Source organism: Astatotilapia calliptera, chromosome 23 (genome assembly GCF_900246225.1).
Source record: "Astatotilapia calliptera chromosome 23, fAstCal1.2, whole genome shotgun sequence".
Classification (NCBI taxonomy): domain Eukaryota; kingdom Metazoa; phylum Chordata; class Actinopteri; order Cichliformes; family Cichlidae; genus Astatotilapia; species Astatotilapia calliptera.
Window position 1 is genome coordinate 43,617,147 of NC_039323.1, and position 17,153 is coordinate 43,634,299.

The 17,153-nt window shown below is 40.9% G+C and overlaps 1 protein-coding gene across 2 annotated transcripts in view; it reads left to right on the forward strand.

Moving 5' to 3' along the window:
* The first annotated feature begins 381 nt into the window (after positions 1 to 381).
* The window catches only part of runx1 (RUNX family transcription factor 1), a 37,258-nt gene continuing 20,486 nt past the window's right edge, over positions 382 to 17,153 (forward strand). The window contains exons 1-5 of one of the 2 annotated variants that reach the window (XM_026158231.1): positions 382 to 441; positions 5,357 to 5,508; positions 5,578 to 5,688; positions 7,426 to 7,582; positions 14,477 to 14,581. In XM_026158231.1, coding sequence (XP_026014016.1) covers positions 399 to 441; positions 5,357 to 5,508; positions 5,578 to 5,688; positions 7,426 to 7,582; positions 14,477 to 14,581 — 568 coding nt within the window. In that variant the 5' untranslated portion in view covers positions 382 to 398. Of the gene's footprint in view, positions 442 to 3,132; positions 4,009 to 5,356; positions 5,509 to 5,577; positions 5,689 to 7,425; positions 7,583 to 14,476; positions 14,582 to 17,153 lie in introns of those variants that run through there. The other variant, XM_026158232.1, reaches the window with a different exon arrangement.

Genomic DNA, 17,153 nt, shown 5'->3' on the forward strand with positions numbered 1-17,153 from the left:
TCCCTCCTCCTCCTCTTCTTTGCTCTCACTTTTAACTCCCTCACTTTTCTTCTGGTTTGCACTAATATGTAGGGTGACATGGAGGGAGAGGGAGGGGGTTGAGGAGATGAACGAGGGGTATAAAAGCAAATGATGAAGGTAAGGGCAGGCTGGAGCACTTCATTGCTGAACAGCTTTTTGGACTCTCTTACACATGTTGTTCTTAAGTTTCACAAATACTTGATTTGTTCCCTTCCTATTTAAGTTCTCTTTTTCCTCCCTCTTATCCTTCTCCGTACAGTTTTTCCCTCATACGTTCTGAGTATCTGAAATTGGGCCCCAGTTGTTGGTGCTTCTACACACAGGACCGGAGCATGAACCCCGGGGCTTTCTCCAGCTCTGGGCCTCTGTCTTGGGCTATGTATCTGATGAGGAAAGGCCGGACAGGCAGCGGACTCTTTGGTAAAGCTGATTCTTCTTCATGTTTGACGTCACCTCGATCACTATCATATCTGCTCTGTTCGTGATTATGTTGTTTTTGTTCTTAACTATTTGTTCTGTTGGGGCTCCTTATTGGGAGGTTTTGCATGACCTAAATCCTCACAGTACAAACAGTTAAACTGAACTGTGCTGCCCATCATCAGATGGCTCTTACCTGTTCCATTTTCTTGTCTAATTCTGTTTCTTGGATTTCTACAAGCATTTGTAGATGGAGTTTCAAGGCTTTTTGAAATTCTGCTGGGTGCTTCAGTTGGTTCTGGCTAAAGGCTACCAAAGTTTGCATTGTCTCAGATCTGCAGCCGTGCCTGTTTATTGATATAAATCATCTAACTTTAAAAGAGAAATAAACAAAAAAAACCATCAAACGTGTGAGAAGCACAGCTGACTCTGACTGCAGATATCGATCAGTGTCAATCACTACCCTGGACAGGACATATCTCTTTAGTAAACTTGTCCTCCTGCTATTTTAAAGAAGCAGCTTCTGGTTTTCACAATGAAATTTTTATGTCTAATAAATAATTAGAAAAGGAAAACAGTTGCATGCACACTACTGATCCACACTGTATTTCTATGAAAGATATCAAGCAATGTTAGTATCAATAACGTTGATAGGACACTGTGGCTGAGTATTGATTATAGATCAGAGGGCAGTAAGCAGCTCACATTACAAGATAGTCAGCGGTAAATGCTGGCTTCGTGAAATCCAACTCCACTGCCACTGTCATCACTCTTTCTTTCTTTCTTTCTTTCTTCATCTGTTGTTTTATTTGACTTCTCAGATGTCTACAGAGGACTTTCATTGAAATAGTGTTTAGCAGGCTGCTCTTTGTTTTTTCTTTTATTGTGATGAGCACCAGAACTCTATTTCTGTCTTCAGAGATATACTGTTTCAAACAATCCTTCAGTATTTGGAATATTTAGCAGTTTACTCATAAGAAAAGGAAATGTCACGTTTAAAAAAATCTATATTTTAAAACAACTTGTACTTGTACTTGAAGGAAAATAATGGTAAAAAGCTGTGAAGTCAGCCTTTAATAGGTTTAACGTTTTGATTTCTGTTAACTCCTGATGACCTGCACAGTGTGGACAAACAGGCATGATGTGAAAAATGGATATTTCCAAGAGCAAAACACACCGTGTCCATCTGGGGCTGGGGCATTTACATTTTTTATTATCCCCCGTTGGCTACAAAGACAGACGGGTGTCTGCATGGACAGCATGTGTTTCTCAGGCAACACAAAGCTGTATTTAATATAGTTTTATAGTGAAAGGAATCATCGCTACTGTGTGTACAGCATAGGTTTACTCCTGTTTCTGGAAAAACTCCAAGCTGCTGATTCCTGGGGGGTTTTTTTTGTTTTTGTTTTTAAATTTTATTTATTTTTTGCCTGTCCCGTTTGGCTCTTTTGCCATCAGAATTGTTGTCTAAAGGCAAAGAAAGATGCCCAACGGATTTACTTTACCAAATTGACCATCCCAGCCTTGCCGTAATGGTCCATTTGATTCACCTTTTATTGTTTATTTTATTTTCACTTACTGAATACGGGACAGACTTGACTGGGGGAAAGAAGGGGAGAAAGAAAGAGGGAAAGAGAAACAGCTGAGAAGAGGGACGGGGGAGAAGGGCAAAAGACATAAACCAACAGAATGAGCAGAAATTTTTATTTCATTTTTTAGTTTTTATTTCCTCCAAAGGAATATTAATGGAAGAGGAAAACAGATATTTGAATTTGGCTTCAAAGCAAACAACTGCAAAATGATTTCAGAGATACGTTCACTTATAAGTTGGTGTGCTGCGGTTTGACATACAGATATACACAGACACAGAGGAACATTAACGTCACGCACACACAAATGAGTGGATCATTTTCTCATTTTTGGATAAAAAAAGAAAGAAAAACATGATTTCCTACACTCGTTTTAGTCTTTAAGATTAGAACATAATGTAAAACTGAAACACATGAACTCCCACGTGGTTACTGTGTGACTCTGTAAGTGCTGTTGGAGTTTCAGCAGCAGCTTAAACACAGTTTAGTTCTTCATCATTGAGACTTTTTTTAGTTGAGCAGATAAGTCATAGTTACTTTTTTCATCTGTCAGCTCTTTCCCTGTTGCTGCTTTCTTCCAGAAATGGTTAATAGCTCCATAATAATAACCTTCCTGGTCATCTTCATTTATATAGACTTTACATACAGTACATGCAGAAGACAGAGTGCTGAAATGAACTCAGTATCTAAACCATTTTTTTGTGCATTAAAGTTTTTGTGTGTGCATGAAGACAATGTGCATGTGCAAATGTTGTTCAAATGTGAAATTAATATAATAGCAATATAATAAAAATAGCTTTTCCTTCATTTAAAGTTATTTTTGGTGCTTAATTTGTTTTGTGAAATACTTTCCAGTAAAAACTTGAGCGGGATTCAAACTATCCCTGGTCAGTATAGGCAGCAATAACACAGTGTTCACAGTTATGATGATAACATCACAATAATGCAATTTAGTTAGAGGCTGAGAGCATTATAAAACGGTCAGGAGTTCAGAGGTATCATTTATATCAAAGTACTAATGCAGATGTTTGAATGTGTATTCGAACTCTTACTATTAGAAACAGATGAAATCACATGAAAGTGTCATCCATGTGAGTCGGCTCGTTCGGCCTGTGCCGTCTTCATTTAGGATCAGTAACGTGCTTTAGATCACCTGCTGCCCTCTATCGTCTGTATGTGCTACTGACAGCTTGCATATATAAAGCACACAGATTCTCACGCCTCGGTCTGCTGTGGTGAAAAGAATAAGAAAACAAAGATTTGGAGGCATGTGACTCTGACTTTGATCCGCAGTGATGCATTCATATGTCGTTAGTTTGTTATGTGTGGATAACGCACATAACCACACAGTGTCACGCAGGAAGAAGCGCAGCTCTGCCTCCTTGTTTCTCAGCTAAAGCCGCCTCCTTTCGGACGCACAGGATGCTGATTGGTCTTGTGTTTTCGGCGACAGCCTCTAGAACGTGTCCTGATTGGCTGAGAGCAGGTCTTTGCGCAGACGAGATGCAAATCCAGAGCGGTGCCGGTAAAAGGCTGACGCCAAGATCGGAGATGGCCATTCATCTGCAGCGGAAAGGACATAGAAGTAGTTATGATGAAAGCGCTTACTTACTTTGAAATACAGTCAGATACTCTCTCTTTTTTCCCCTCCAACGTCTGCCCATTTCCTTCCACTTTCAGTATGAGCGGAAGTTTGTTCTGCTGAGCTTTGAAGACTACAGAACCCATCTCAAGTCTGCCTTTGACTTCTACTCTGTATGGAGGACGCATCAAACACATCTGAAAGCGTCGGGGACATGTTTGCACGGATTTAAATGTGTCGCGTTTGGTCGGGGTAGTTTGACAGATAAGTACTGGACGACGCGCACACAGGAATCCGCTTCTTGGCCGCAAACAGGAGGAAAGCAGGAGGCTTATAGTGAAAGTCAGCGAGAGGAGACTGTGGACGCACAGATGGTGTTTCCGTGGGACGCCAAATACGGTACGACGTATTATTCTGGTTGTTGTTCACGATAAAGTATGAAGACATGCGCAGAGAACATATTTGTTCTCTTCAGCTGTCACATTAGTTTGACTGACTGAGCTTTTGGAGAAATGGTCTCTGACGGCGCGGTGTTAGTCCGTGGTTTGTCGGTCCGTGTGTGTTTGTGTGTGAGCAGTGATGGTGATATCCATATACTGGAATGTGTGTCATTGTACAACAACGTTGTCATTTACAGGCCTGTAGAAAACTGTAGCTTTATACATAATATAGCACAATCCAGCGTTCGTGTACCGGTTTACTCTGTGACATCCAAATCAGCTCAAACGATCATTGTCAGGTTATTGGTTTGATCCAGTCCACGAGTCAAAGTTTCTTAGATTTAAATATACAACCCCACCTTTTCTCAGTGACTGCGTTCGTGAATGGAAACAGAGTTATTGTGTGAACTGGTGAATGTGGTTTGTAGTGTTTGTAAAAGGGGAAAAAGTGGAGTCTGAGTTTTGCACTGCTGCCAGAATTCTTCAGAGATTGATGCAAAATGTTAACCATGTGTTGAAGTGTTCATTCTGAACTAACAAATGTGTGCTATAATACGAATGAGTGTTACCTGAGCTCACTAGGATCCAAAACTTTGGATTTGACTGAGAAGGTCATCAGGTTGGTCCAGTCTGCATGCCATCCTTGGGCAACATACGAACCCCAGGGTACTCTCTGTGCTCTCAGTGTGAATGTGTGTGAATGTTAGACCAAAAGCGCTTGTATGAAAGGACGTGAATGAGGTGTGTTGTATAAAATACTTTGAAGGCTCCAGATTAGAAATTAAAAAAATCAGATATAAGAATCAGTCAATTTAACATTTAGACACAAATGTAACTATTAGCAAAATAAACGGTCACACCTGTTCACCTGGTTACCTTCTCCTGTGGTTGTGGTGCCCCGACAAGTGTACAACTTAAACATCTCTCAGTCTCACTCTGTGTGTGTGTTTTATAGATCCCAGTTCACACACACCTGTACAGTGAAACAGGTGTGTGTGTGTGTCTTTAACCTGAATAAAAAGCAAGCGTAGTCATAATTTGTCAAACACTATCTATAGAAATCTTTCTAGTCATTACCTACTAATCTACTTACTGATTGATCATAAGTTGTGACAGAATAGTGAAAAAAGTCCTTGTTAGTGCAGACTGGGGGGGAAAGAAAATATCTGTGAGCAAACAGAATCGCTACGTTTTCTTTCTCTGCTGAAATTATTTCTTAAACAATGAATGAAGAGTGAAAATATATTCTCATACTGTTCTGATGATTACGTGATTCAAAGACTATTTTTTCCTGGGTTCTGTCACAGACCCTGCCCCCGGTCGCCGCTATACTCCCCCCTCTACCACCCTCGCCTCGGGGGGGAAGATGGCCGAGGCCCTGCCTCTCGGAGCCCAGGAGGCCGGTGGTGGAGCTGCTATGGTGGGAAAATTGCGAATTGCAGACCACGGCATGGTGGAGGTAGGGCAGCACGGGACTGGTTGCTTATTTCTGTCTTAGACTAAAATAACTGTGCTGCTGTTTTTTCAGGTGATGCCAGATCATCCAGGAGAGCTGGTGAAGACAGACAGTCCCAATTTCCTGTGCTCTGTGTTGCCTACTCACTGGAGGTGTAATAAGACTCTGCCCATTGCTTTTAAGGTGTGTATGTTGTCATTTTAGCACGGGCCGTGCTGTACATCGTAATGGACTGTGCGTACTTAGAGTTCACATACATACCAGGTTTTACTGTTACGTATGCAGTCAGCTCCACCTCTAACCAAGTGATCACGAACCTTTCACCTACTGAAAGTTTCCTGATAATAACATGTAGCATTTATATATTATTACATCATCATGAGTTCATCTCTCTATTACTTTGATTGCCTTTACTGTTCTTGTCCAACGTGCTGTTCAGTATATTCAGTGACAAACAGAGAAAAGCAGCATTTCCTCACATCTGGGAACAAATCTTTGACATTTTGCCTTTAAAAGTTAATTGATGTAAGTGGTCCGGATGATTTACGACTTTAGTGTTTAATGTACCAAATCTAACATTTTGTACATTTTCCAGCATCACTCACAAAGGTCCGTTTTTACAGACCTTTATACTGTCTTACCAGTGGGTCATATGATCCATCCACCCTCAGTGATTTAACACAAGTTTGTTTGTTTTTGCTGCGTTTCCCTCATGTGGATGGTTTTCCTGCACTTTGAGACAAAATGCATTTGTGGAAAAGCGGCTTTTAGCTGCAGAAAACACAGTGGATTGATTTACTGAGTTTTATGCATTAGTGTTTGCGCATACATGTGTGTGTAAGAGAGAGTTTGGTGCATTATGCATCATTATGGAGTGTCATGAGCGGATGTCACTGCCTCTTACTGATAATGGATGACTGTTGAGATGAACACGCACATTTTATGCACACAGCGAAAGACGCACATCCATATTGTATGTAGCTGATAACACACACTCTGCAGGTATTGTTCTGTATACATAGACAGACACACATATTTGCTGGGCTGCTTTTTTGCTGCTGCTCCACAGTCTGCCCGACAGTGAATTTACTGTTTGTTCTTGAATAATTTCCAAACCCAGTGAAATGCTTATTGCAGCCAGTGTGATTCCATCAACTTATCTCATTACTGTGACCGGCACTGGTACTCAGTCTCACACCACTTTAAGTGATTACCAATAGGTGGAAGGTATAATTGAGTCCTTTTAATACTAGTGTGGCAGTCAGCGCTGGTTGGAGCGCTCTGGGTCACAGACAGAGATGCTCCATAGTACTATATCTGCCCTGCTTATTTGCACAATGATGCTTTGGTGTGATTAGCCATAATATGGAAATCAGCCTGCCTGGCTCTATATTTGTGTAGGTGTGGAAAAGGAGAGTGTGCTTTCTAGTGCGCTGAGCTCTCGTGGAGGGTAAAGCCTAACAGTACGCACAAAAGCTTTATTCAACAACTTTTAGTTAATCATTTGCATCTTTTACTGTCCATGAAGTTCAGTGTAAAACTGCCTCTTTGCCTCTCAGTCAAACCAAGCGTATGGTCAGTTTGAAATTGTACTAGCCTCTCAGCAATTCAGTCTTTATATATGAACATTAGCTGCTCAGTCACTAATAGATGACTTTTTTGTTGTACTCTACTTTGGATCATCCCACAATCATCCCATCTGCATAATCAGGAGTTTTGCACTCCTGCTTTGCATGGACTGACATTTGGTGCAAAGTAGCATCAGGTGTGTAAAAACCTCTGTGGGACGTGTGCACTGAAAAATGGCACCGAACAGGTTGGATACAAAGATGTTGTGAAAACCTCAAACTTGGATTAAACCCTCGCGCAGACACAGCGCACACTCGTGCTTTTCTCTTGTTTGTGCCAACATGTCACTAGGTGGTTGCCCTGGGCGACATTCCAGATGGCACCTTGGTTACAGTGATGGCAGGAAATGATGAGAATTACTCAGCAGAGCTTCGCAATGCGACAGCTGCAATCAAGAACCAAGTGGCCAGATTCAACGACCTCCGCTTTGTGGGCCGCAGCGGTAGAGGTACGCACAGACACGCAAATACATACATGGAAATGTGAATGCAGATTTACTGTACAGTGTAAAAGTTGTACAGTGTGAAATTAGCAGGCACCAGTTTATTAGTATGAGTGACATTAGTCAGAAGAGTTTCACCTTTAAATCTTCCACAGGTTGAAAATTAGTAGACATGTTTTGTACAAGCATACAGCATTAAATTAGGGGAAGTACATGTGAATAAAAACAGCATTCACACAACTTCCTCCTAATACCCCATCCAGTGTCTGCCTCTTTCTTTCTCCCTCTCTTTTTAACGGACACACAAGCACAGTTACTCTAAATCAGGCACAGGAAAATGTCCCTACTTATCTATTTAAAACACCAGTCTTGTGTACACAAACCCTGCTAACATACAGACACACACAATATTGATAAATCCTCCCCCAGCCAAAAGAAATTGGTATAACTGTCAATATTTTATCAGCTGTGCAGACCTTAAGTTGAAAAAATGAGCATATTAATATTTCAAGTGCAGCAGAATTCAAATGAAGAAGAGTGAGGAGTCTAAATTTGTTTCATGCAAATTTAACAGCACAGAATACAATGGGACCATTTTCTCTCCCAGCAGTATTTTAAGATAGTATTTCTGTAATGTTGACTTACAGCTGGAAGACTGTAGTTGCATCTGTCTGTAAAACAGTGTCTGACCCAAACTGCTGTGACACGCAGTGCTTTGTTCTCTGTGCGTCTAGTTCTTATTAATGCGTTTCATGATAAGGTGACAGGAACAACACGCAGGAAGGACGCAAATCATTTACACACACATGTGTAAGACGTACAGATGTGACGGAGACGATACAAACCTGCACAAATGTCACTTTCATTTCCACTAAATGGCCAAAAGTTAAATTGGAAATTGGTGAAAAATTTGTTACAGACTTGGTAACAAAACTGCTGGTTCGTGGATCAGTTCTCAGAATGCAGTTATTGGAATCTGTCTGGAAAAATAAAGCAGTCAATATGGAAATAATCTGGTGAAAAATCTGGACCTTGCTTCTTCATTTTTGAATAAATGTAGTGGAGACAGTTACATACAATATGCCTCGTGCAGTAAATACATATTTTATTTCTTACCGTTTTCTATATGTGTAAAATCACATCTCACCGTGTTTCTGTTTGCTTTTGATAAACCTGTACACTCATGGATTCAAGTCAAGATCATTTTTTGTGCAGATGTCATCATCTCATGCTCACTCGATCAAAGCCCGATTTCGTTTATTCACGAGTGCTGCGTTTGCTTTGCACAGAGATGTTCTGACTTTAGAACGTTTGCCTCGCTAACCTGTATTTCTTCTTTGTTTATGCTTTCTGATGACTTTTCAGTCCCCTCATAGGGACCAAAATCCACGTCCCCACGGGGTTCAAGGCGTTTTTCACACTCAAAATGTGGTTTTAGTGTCATGGTTACAATTAGGTTATGGTTATAGTTAGGGCTAGGCATTTTTGATGGTTAGGGTAACCGGCTCAGGAAAGCATTATGCCAATGAGATGTCCCCATGAGAATAGCAAACCAGACGTGTGTGTGTGTGTGTGTGTGTGTGTGTGTGTGTGTGTGTGTGTGTGTGTGTGTGTGTGTGTGTGTGGCCATATATCGTGAAATACAGAAATCATGGTCTTGAAAGAGGAACTGAGAAAAAGACTGAAAATTGGTTACATACATGTGCACACACACACACACACACACACACACACACACACACACACACACACACACACACACACACACACACACAAACACAGTGTGTATTTAACTTTGATTGTTAGCTAAACTGAGTAACATGATGTGCACATTCATGAATCAAATCTCGTCCTATTTTCCCAGGGTGAGATGTGCAAGAGTGACTGCAGAGAAAACATTTGTTGAGACGCACGCAGGCTCTTTGTTATCTGTTAATGTAGTGTGTGTGTGTGTGTGTGTGTGCATGCATGTAACTCTTTTTGTAAACAAGGGAACAGAAATGCTGTTATACATTTTTCATTCATGGTGTGCTTTTCCTTTGCTTATATAGAGCAGAGAAAACACTGTGTGTAGACCAGGATCACGATCTCTTTCTGTTGGTTGCACAAAGACAGCAGAGACACACTGATGTCAGCTGCCATCTAGTGGCCATTAATACAGCTGAGAATATCATGTGTTAATCGTTAGTGTTTCCTATAGAAGGGTTCTAGACAACTTAAACTGTTATTCAGTTCTGAGCTTTGTATAGCACTATATATGTTATATAATATATGACTACGTTTCATGTATCATAATTTAAGATAATGAGAGGAGACAGAAAGGGAGAGGGAAACGAGAGTAACACCCGACACACAACAGCAGTGGGGCTCTGCCATGTGCAGTGTTTAACACTTAACACTGTGCTAGAGCACAGTGTTAAGTGACTGCTACTTCACACAGACACAGAGATAGTCCTATTAATGTGTGGTACATACACTCATATCTCTTAGATATGACCGCAGTTAAACACTGGTTTGTGATTGGCTGGCAGGTGTCTATTAGAAATGGGACACAGTAGTTTTCTAAATAAGTAATTAGGCTACATCCAAAGCCAAACTTTAAGTCACTCAAAAAAGTATTTGTCATTTAAATGATCAAACCTTTCCAAAAAATTGTTTTTTATAACATTTAAAGTAAAGCAGAGAATTTCGTTTATAAATGAAAGACATTTTTTTAGTTTTTCTCTCATTTTTTAAAAATATCTACTTGAAAAGATTGACTGCAGATATGTGCGAATAGCTTCATAATACCTTGTAATATTCATGATTACAGGTAACATTCTGTATTATTGTAGAATATGTAATATTCTACATTTGAATTCTTAACTTTGTCTATGACCACAAGTTTGCATGAAAAAACATTTTCATGTACACCATCCTTTTTTCTTTGCTCCACAATCTCAGGAATCAAGTCACATCCAGCAAAGGACAAAGTAATAGTTTTTTATTCTCATACATATTGTTTGCTTTTCAGAAACTCTTTCACTTTTTGTATATCACACTCAGAAGCTGGAATAAAGTTTACACATCGACCATTACCAATAAAAACCAAATGCAATGTAATTTCCAGGATTACTATATAGAAAGAGCCAGAACCCCCACAAAGCACCTCAGCACTCAATGTCTTTATCCACCCTGAAACACTGTCGACAGTGTTCACTAACATTTTCAACACCTCACTGCAGATATGTCATGTGCCAGCCTGCTTCAAGGCTGCCAATATCATTCCTGTTCTGAAAAACAATGATCACAAGCCTTAATGACTACAGACCTGTCGCTCTCACCTCTGCCTGTCCCATCTACAGTCAGTGATTGACCCCCTCTCTCTTGAACTCCCTGTGTTTTGCGTACAGAGCCAACAGATCAGTAGGTGATGTAGTTAGCATGGCACTAGACTTCATCATCCAGCATCTGAACTCTGCAGGAACTTAGTATAATGGTTTTGTGGACCGTAATTCTGCTTTGAATACAATCATGCTGTAGGACAAGCTCCCCCACAAGCACCCCCACAAACATCTTCCTTGGTTCCTTATACATATACATATATATTGGCTGGTAATTGAATGGGAATGGCGCAGGACCCAACCAGGCCTTTGTTAGAAGACCCGAGCCTGAATCCTTTCCCCCCCGAGACCTAGCCTTCTCACACATATGTATATATATATATTCAGGGCTCTAGAGTGCAACCAATTTGGTCGCAAATGCGACCAAATTTTTCAGTGGTGCGACTAAAAAAAAATCGTAGGTCGCACCGGTGCGACCAACTGTTCGGGTAGCAAAAAAATAAAAAAATCTGCAACCTTCCCTGTGGTCAACAACAGACACACATTTTGCCCCTATCGTGGACTAAACCAATTAGAGATAGTCGGGGCGGGACCTCTCTGATTGGCCGTGGTCCAGTTGAAAGTGCAGGTGGAAGTGGGAGGTGAGTAGCTTGAATAAAGCCATATCAATTCATTAAATCCTGAATCGACTTTTAAACATAACTGTGTTTTGCCAGAAACGCCAGATTCTCAGATTAAAGCTCACAAAACCATTTCAACAACAACAACCAAACAGCAAACGAGAGCAGGTACATGGACTCCACACAAAGACGTAAACACAGAGCCAATGCATCAGAATCAACTTTGTCTTTCTCGGCTTTCTCACCCGCTGTCGGAGCTTAGCGATCCTGATGCGTCCGGTCCGCGCTGTGATTACGTCTTTTTGCACTGATTCTGAGCTGCAGGTTTTGTCTCTCCAACCAAAATTCACCGAGCCAGCAGCAAAAGAAGCAGCAAACTGCGCTTCACATTTGATCAATGTCGTCATGAATTTTGCTGTTTTGCTTCCACGACTCTTAAAATCACACTTCATGCACAGCTAGCTCTCTCTCTCTCTCTCTGTACTTCAAGAACAGTTTCCCGTCTCCAATCTCTGTTTTCTGTATTATTCATTCGCTTATTACCCACCAGTCTACCGTTGTTTACAGTGCTGTGGCTGCTGTCTTTTTTTTTTCTTTTTCTTTTTTTCACTTAAATGACCTCGGACAAGAAAGCCTGTTTTTTCTGTTGTTCAATGCTGAAGAAATTTAAACTTTATATGCAGAACATTGTAGAATATTTTTAAGGTTATCTGCTATAAAAAGCCAGACCAGGAAAATCTCCTTCATGTTTTTCTGTGTTTTATTCTCAGTTACTTTCACACAAAGGCATCTGCTGTGATGTTCACAATTCTGATGAAGTCAGTACTGATAAATGATCAGAATTATAATATTTCTGACTGTCTGAGGCTAAGTTGAATCGAATCGGGACTTTGAAAACCAGAATCGAATGGATTATAGAAGTCAGTGATGATACCCAGCCCTAGTGAGCAGCCTAGGCACGACAGAAGTGGATGTAGCTGTAATAGGAAAAGAACTATTGCTAACTTTTCTGTTAAGGCCTGATCCTTCTGAAATTCATAGCCAGTGCTCTGACACGGTGTCATCAATCTTTGAATGCTGAAAAAGCACAGTGTATCCAGAAAAACACATTATATTATATCAATTATTATAAAATTTGTGTGCGCCTAACTTTTGTGCCGGTACGCCTAACTTTTTAAAGTTAGGCGTACCGGTACGCCCATGGCAAAAAGTTAGTCTAGAGCCCTGTATATATATATACAGTGGGGCAAAAAAGTATTTAGTCAGCCACCGATTGTGCAAGTTCCCCCACCTAAAATGATGACAGAGGTCAGTAATTTGCACCAGAGGTACACTTCAACTGTGAGAGACAGAATGTGAAAAAAAAAATCCATGAATCCACATGGTAGGATTTGTAAAGAATTTATTTGTAAATCAGGGTGGAAAATAAGTATTTGGTCAATAACAAAAATACAACTCAATACTTTGTAACATAACCTTTGTTGGCAATAACAGAGGTCAAACGTTTACTATAGGTCTTTACCAGGTTTGCACACACAGTAGCTGGTATTTTGGCCCATTCCTCCATGCAGATCTTCTCGAGAGCAGTGATGTTTTGGGGCTGTCGCCGAGCAACACGGACTTTCAACTCCCGCCACAGATTTTCTATGGGGTTGAGGTCTGGAGACTGGCTAGGCCACTCCAGGACTTTCAAATGCTTCTTACGGAGCCACTCCTTTGTTGCCCGGGCGGTGTGTTTTGGATCATTGTCATGTAGGAAGACCCAGCCGCGTTTCATCTTCAAAGTTCTCACTGATGGAAGGAGGTTTTGGCTCAAAATCTCACGATACATGGCCCCATTCATTCTGTCCTTAACACGGATCAGTCGTCCTGTCCCCTTGGCAGAAAAACAGCCCCATAGCATGATGTTTCCACCCCCATGCTTCACAGTAGGTATGGTGTTCTTGGGATGCAACTCAGTATTCTTCGTCCTCCAAACACGACGAGTTGAGTTTATACCAAAAAGTTCTACTTTGGTTTCATCTGACCACATGACATTCTCCCAATCCTCTGCTGTATCATCCATGTGCTCTCTGGCAAACTTCAGACGGGCCTGGACATGCACTGGCTTCAGCAGCGGAACACGTCTGGCACTGCGGGATTTGATTCCCTGCCGTTGTAGTGTGTTACTGATGGTGACCTTTGTTACTTTGGTCCCAGCTCTCTGCAGGTCATTCACCAGGTCCCCCCGTGTGGTTCTGGGATCTTTGCTCACCGTTCTCATGATCATTTTGACCCCACGGGATGAGATCTTGCGTGGAGCCCCAGATCGAGGGAGATTATCAGTGGTCTTGTATGTCTTCCATTTTCTGATGATTGCTCCCACAGTTGATTTCTTCACACCAAGCTGCTTGCCTATTGTAGATTCACTCTTCCCAGTCTGGTGCAGGTCTACAATACTTTTCCTGGTGTCCTTCGAGAGCTCTTTGGTCTTGGCCATGGCGGAGTTTGGAGTCTGACTGTTTGAGGCTGTGGACAGGTGTCTTTTATACAGATGATGAGTTCAAACAGGTGCCATTCATACAGGTAACGAGTGGGGGACAGAAAAGCTTCTTACAGAAGACGTTACAGGTCTGTGAGAGCCAGAGATTTTCCTTGTTTGAGGTGACCAAATACTTATTTGCCACCCTAATTTACGGATAAATTCTTTACAAATCCTACCATGTGAATTCATGGATTTTTTTTTCACATTCTGTCTCTCACAGTTGAAGTGTACCTCTGGTGCAAATTACTGACCTCTGTCATCATTTTAGGTGGGGGAACTTGCACAATCGGTGGCTGACTAAATACTTTTTTACCCCACTGTATATATATATATGTTGTATAAAGGTTTTGCCCTGTGATTTTTGTCCATTCCCTTTCTCTCGTCATCTCTCTCTTTTCACCCTCCTTTTTCTCCCTTTCTTGTGTTTTCATAGGGAAAAGTTTCACACTGACCATCACAGTATTCACCAACCCTCCACAGGTGGCCACATACCAAAGAGCCATTAAAATCACAGTGGATGGTCCCAGAGAGCCGCGGCGTGAGTACTACTGACATACAAATGTTCACATTTTCCTCCTAGGCAAACGCTAACCTGGTGTTAAATACAGTTCGCTTGTAGATCAAATCAAATTACAAAAATACATATGCTTGTGGTCAGAAGTTTACGTACAGTCATGATGGGCATGAATGTCATGGTAATTTGGGGGTTTTAGTGAGGTTTAAATTGGTCTTTTTTCAGAGTGGAATGATTGTATATGTATATATTTATTTTCATTTCATTTTCATTTTTCATTTTATTTATAAAGCATCAGATCACCACAGCTGCCTCAAGGTGACTAAAAATGAGGAATTGGGTGAACAAGTTTGAACTCATTTTGGATTTTCTAGGATCTACACAGGCTGGTTAAATTGTTTCCTTTCCTGGCATGGATCCGGTTAAATGTTGTCCTTTGGGAAGCTTTGGGAAGGGCATTGCAGAATCTTTATGTTAGCCTGCTTTATCCATTACAAAACCAGTTTAATGTATCTTTGTTATCTTTGAGATTATTATCCTGTTGTTTAAATATATTGTTGTTTAAAAGTTTTAACCATCTCGCTGTTGACTGAAGTTAAAGAATTTGGAGGTCATCCTCCTCCTTCATCACTAGGAGAATAACAGCCCCAGAGCTTAACACTACCATCTCCATGCTTGACAGTTGGTACAGTGTTATTAGGCCTGAATGTTTCAGACTTACACCTAGAAAAATTACCTCTGGACACCTTGGCCAAATAGCTCAGCTTTTCTCTTGTATATCTCTTTCTTCTTCTTTTCTTCTTCTCTTGTAAATATTTAGTTTTAGCCACGCTTGAAGGTCTTGATTTTGGAATAGGGGTTGACAGTCGATGGTGACACTAGTGTTCATAGTCCATGCCAGGATTGATCCTTGATCAATACTGCATTTTTGTTTATAAATGGTTCCAAAAGACCTTCGCAACTTGGGGTAATCTATAGTTCTCCTTAGATCTTCACTGAGTTTGTCGTTCCCCAGTTCCATGGTTCTGAGTATTGGTCAATCCAACAAGCGCTGTCGAGCAAACTCTTTTTATGCCACACAAGTTCTAATTGCTAACATGAAGTTAATAGAGCTTGGCCTTTAAAACATGAACCAGGGCTCTAGAGTGCGACCAATTTGGTCACAAATGGGACCAAATTTTTCGATGGTGCGACTAAAAAAAATCGTAGGTCGCACCGGTGCGACCAAATGTTTAGGTAACAAGAAAAAATCTCTGCAACTCTGAAAGTCTCCGTGTGGTCAACAACAGACACACATTATTCCCCTATCGTGGACTAAACCAATTAGAGATAGTCAGGGGCGGGACCTCTCTGATTGGCCGTGGTCCAGTTGAAAGTGCAGGTGGAAGTGGGAGGTGAGTAGCTTGAATAAAGCCATATCAATTCATTAAATCCTGAATCGACTTTTAAATATAACTGTGTTTTGCCAGAAACGCCAGATTCTCAGATTAAAGCTCACAAAACCATTTCAACAACCACCAAACAGTAAATGGACACGCCCTCGGGGCTGAAATCCGACAGCTCGCTGACTCTGATGCGTTGGGTCCGCGCTGTCTTTACGTCTTTTTGTGCTCGATTCTGAGCTGCAGGTTTTGTCTCTCTCCAACCAAAATTCACCGAGCCAGCAGCAAAAGAAGATCCAAACTACGCTTCACATTTGATCAATGTCGTCATGAATTCCCTCTTACTATTGCTGTTTTGCTTCCACCACGATAAAAATCACTTCATGCACAACTCTCTCTCTCAGTGTACTTCAAGAACAGTTTCCCATCTCAAGTCTCTGTTTTCTGCATTATTCTTTCGCTTATCACCCACCAGTCTACCGTTGTTTACAGCGCTGTCGGCCACTTTTTCTTTTCTTTTTTTAACTTAATGACCTTGGATAAGAAAGCCTAGTTTCTGCTGTTCTATACTGAAGAAATTTTAACTTTTTTAAATCTATGCAAAATTGTAGAATATTGCAGAATATTTTTAAGGTTATCTGCTATAAAAATCCAGGCCAGGAAAATCTCGTTCATGTTCTTCTGTGTTTTACTCTCAGTTACTTTCACACAAAGGCATCTGCTGTGATGTTCACACCTCTGATGAAGTCTCACATGTATCAGTACTGATAAATGATCAGAATTATAATATTTGTGACTGTCTGAGGCAAAATTGAATTGAATCAGGATTTGTGAATCGGAATTGAATGGATTATAGAAATCAGTGATCATACCCAGCCCTAGTGAGCAGCCTAGGCCTGACAGAAGTGGATGTAGCTGTGGGGAATAAGAAAAGATGAAAAGAACTATTGATAACATTTTTGTTAAGGCCTGAACTGTCTGAAATTCATAGCCAGTGCTCTGACACGGTGCCATCAATCTTTGAATGCTGAAAAAGCAGCAGTGTATCCAGAAAACACATTATATGTCGTCATAAATGCACTGCCCAAGTGTTCCCTCTACCACTGCCTTTCAGCGGCAGGCAGCAGCAAACAGGTCGTCAGAGGAGGTCGAGATGATGATTAAGTGGAACATTTTCTACAATATTGCCAAAGAGTGCCAAAGCACTTTAAGCA